The 2635-nt window shown below is 50.3% G+C and overlaps 2 protein-coding genes across 2 annotated transcripts; both read right to left on the reverse strand.

Moving 5' to 3' along the window:
* Window positions 1-129: 129 nt before the first annotated feature.
* Pmar_PMAR013919 (beta-tubulin, putative) lies at window positions 130-1418 on the reverse strand (the record flags this gene model as incomplete). The annotated part of the gene is made up of 9 exons (XM_002768837.1): window positions 130-237; window positions 340-456; window positions 502-574; window positions 619-718; window positions 767-833; window positions 879-962; window positions 1011-1124; window positions 1168-1247; window positions 1292-1418. Coding segments are annotated over 9 exons (870 nt in total), but the record flags the coding sequence as incomplete, so codon positions are not given.
* Window positions 1419-1823: 405 nt separating this feature from the next.
* Pmar_PMAR013920 (Arginine transport ATP-binding protein artP, putative) lies at window positions 1824-2561 on the reverse strand (the record flags this gene model as incomplete). The annotated part of the gene is made up of 2 exons (XM_002768838.1): window positions 1824-2054; window positions 2388-2561. The coding sequence occupies 2 exons, from the start codon at window positions 2559-2561 to the stop codon at window positions 1824-1826; spliced, it is 405 nt and encodes a 134-aa protein (XP_002768884.1).
* Window positions 2562-2635: the final 74 nt, after the last annotated feature.

Genomic DNA, 2635 nt, shown 5'->3' on the forward strand with positions numbered 1-2635 from the left:
ACAGAGTCGCATTGTCCTTGCTCATCATCTGCTGCATCAAATCGAGTATGAACACCTTCCTGTATTCGTGCAAGAAAAGCCGTCAACGGCGCGAAGCCTGTGATAGAGAAGGAGAGGATTACTAGCGACTGATGATAGCATACCAGTCATGAGGAAATGGGCGTTCTGAAAGGGCACGAGATTGGTATGCATCTTACGGAGGTCTGCATCAAGAGTACCAGGGAATCGGAGGGAACTCTGCAATATCAACAGTGACAACAATACTCCATCTTGATACACAATTGCATACTCCCCAGACAGAGCAGAGGACACAGTTACAGATCAGAAGGCGTTACGTACCGTTATGCCGCTCATCGCAAGGGCAACTATGTTGTTCATATTAGAGAACCTCGGAACCTCCATATTGAGAGTTTTCTGGCAAATAGCCGACAAGGCCATGTTGTCGAAGAGGAATGCCTAAAGGAGGTAGTAAGAGACGGCATAGCATATGGGCCTAGTAACCTGATGACAGTAGTCCATCAGATCCTGCACACCGAGAGCTGCATTGTAGTACTCCAATACTCTATCACCGACACTGAGTTGGATATCGACATGGACTAGAGACTAGAGATAGGTCACTCAGGAGAAGGGACGGTGGCGAAGCTTTGCATGATGCATTTAACGCCGACTCCACTGTCGAGGAAGTCCGAGATGGTCTTCATACAGAGGCCTCCTAGACCTGACCAGGACCTCCACCCAAGAGGAGGAGGGGCGGCACCTGCCCTACCAGCTCCCGTTCCACCACATAGAGACTGGACAAACTGCACACCTTGAAGACAGTCGCAGCTCTCCGCCTACAACGACGCCCCCTCTATATCAGCCAGTGGGGTACAGCAAACCTCCTTGCGAACCGTCTCAAGGACATGCTCGGCTAAGTCAGGTCCCTCTGTGTGGAATGCTCGGGCGTAGCAGTTACCAGATCCCTATAGAGGCCGAGATACAACAAGGCTTTATGGTTGGTTGTCCTCTACCTCATCATTAGCTATGATCCCCTCAGGACGATAGAGGGAGCCCAAACCATCGGAGCTGCCGGTCACTTGTTGGAGGTCGGACAAGTTCAAGTCTACCAGTACAGTGCGAGGGACCTGAGCATTGGTGGTTACATATGGGATGCCCCGAGGGGCCTACGTATCGGCCCTTGGAGCCCTCATTGAAGAACACCGAGATATGGTCCCTCCTGATGCCATCGACCTCCCCAGTATACGTACCTAGTGATCGGGGCCTGATGAAGCACCGAGATGGGTCCACTGACCTGAGCCATCTCGATACTCGATGAGATGCTCTTCGCAAAGATCCCGCCAGAACTCATGCGCCATATTGTTGCCACAGCGGCCTAGTTGTAGAGTAATGATCTCCCTATTGGCCGGACCGTTCATCATCATCCGGATAGCCTACGAATCAGCCAACGAAAATACTGCCACCACCGTGCGATAACATGCTGCTACTCATAGGAAACACAAGTCCTATCGCAGGAAGACAACAGCAATACACGACACATGCCTTAGAGATTGTACACTGTTAAGTATTGGCGGCGTTCCTCCAGAACTCCTGAGGAGTCGATGATGAGCATTCATGTGAAGTATCTCAACGACATGGTCGTCGAGTTCTTCACTGTGGAAGCATCGGCCCATACATATACCTATCTACTCGATATGGACTTGGCAGCAAACACCTATGCAGAGGCTCTCTAATCCGGAACTCCATCGTTAAAAGCAGGGAAGCGTTCTGGGGGCAGGTAACACAACCATTTAGATGAGGACAGAAAATATTCACTATGGAATCATCTAGATACTCACGGGGTCATCATCATCATCTCCTTCGAACCATCCCCTCTTGAACCCTCCCTTATCTACTTCATTGATGAGGTCAGGACCACCTTGATGGACTATGACACCATCCTGCATGACCATTACCCTAGTAGGATGGAGCTCGTCGAGCATACGCTTGTAATGAGAGACTATCAACATCGACATTGTCGGGTCAACCTCACGTAGAGACCGCAGAGTTGTCGCAACCTGAAAGGTCATACAATGTGAATATTCAACTCCAACAATGAAAACTGCGGTATAGGCTTGCCGAACTCGAGAAAGCCCGTGCGTAAACGACCACCACTAACAAACCACCGAACTATAACCAAAGACCCTAGTTAGATACGCTCTTAATGATACATTCCGATCGCCTCGAGCAGCATAGTAGTATCACCAACCAGCCCTGATTTGATGGATCCACTTCAACAGGCTAATACGACCCTTCGTGAGCTAACGTGTATCGCTGCTAGTCTAGTATCAGCGTTGGACTTCAAACTCGCACGCATGCGCAAGGAACACCAGGAAGGTCCCCCTCCCCACCTGTCTCAATGCATCCACGTCCAGTCCACTGTCGATCTCATCAAAGACACAGAGTCTAGGTCGTAGGACCACTGCATGTAGGAGCTCTACACGCTTCCGCTCACCCCCTGACATCCCTGTATTCACGGGTCTGTCCAGATACTCCAGCAGCTCCTCCCCTCGTTCTACCTCCATTAATCGAGATTTCGCAAAGTCATAAAACTCAAAGGGCGACAATTCGGGCAGCTTCTGAGCTTGCCTACATGCAT

The sequence above is a fragment of the Perkinsus marinus genome (assembly GCF_000006405.1).
Source record: "Perkinsus marinus ATCC 50983 genomic scaffold scf_1104296967050, whole genome shotgun sequence".
NCBI lineage: Eukaryota > Perkinsozoa > Perkinsida > Perkinsidae > Perkinsus > Perkinsus marinus.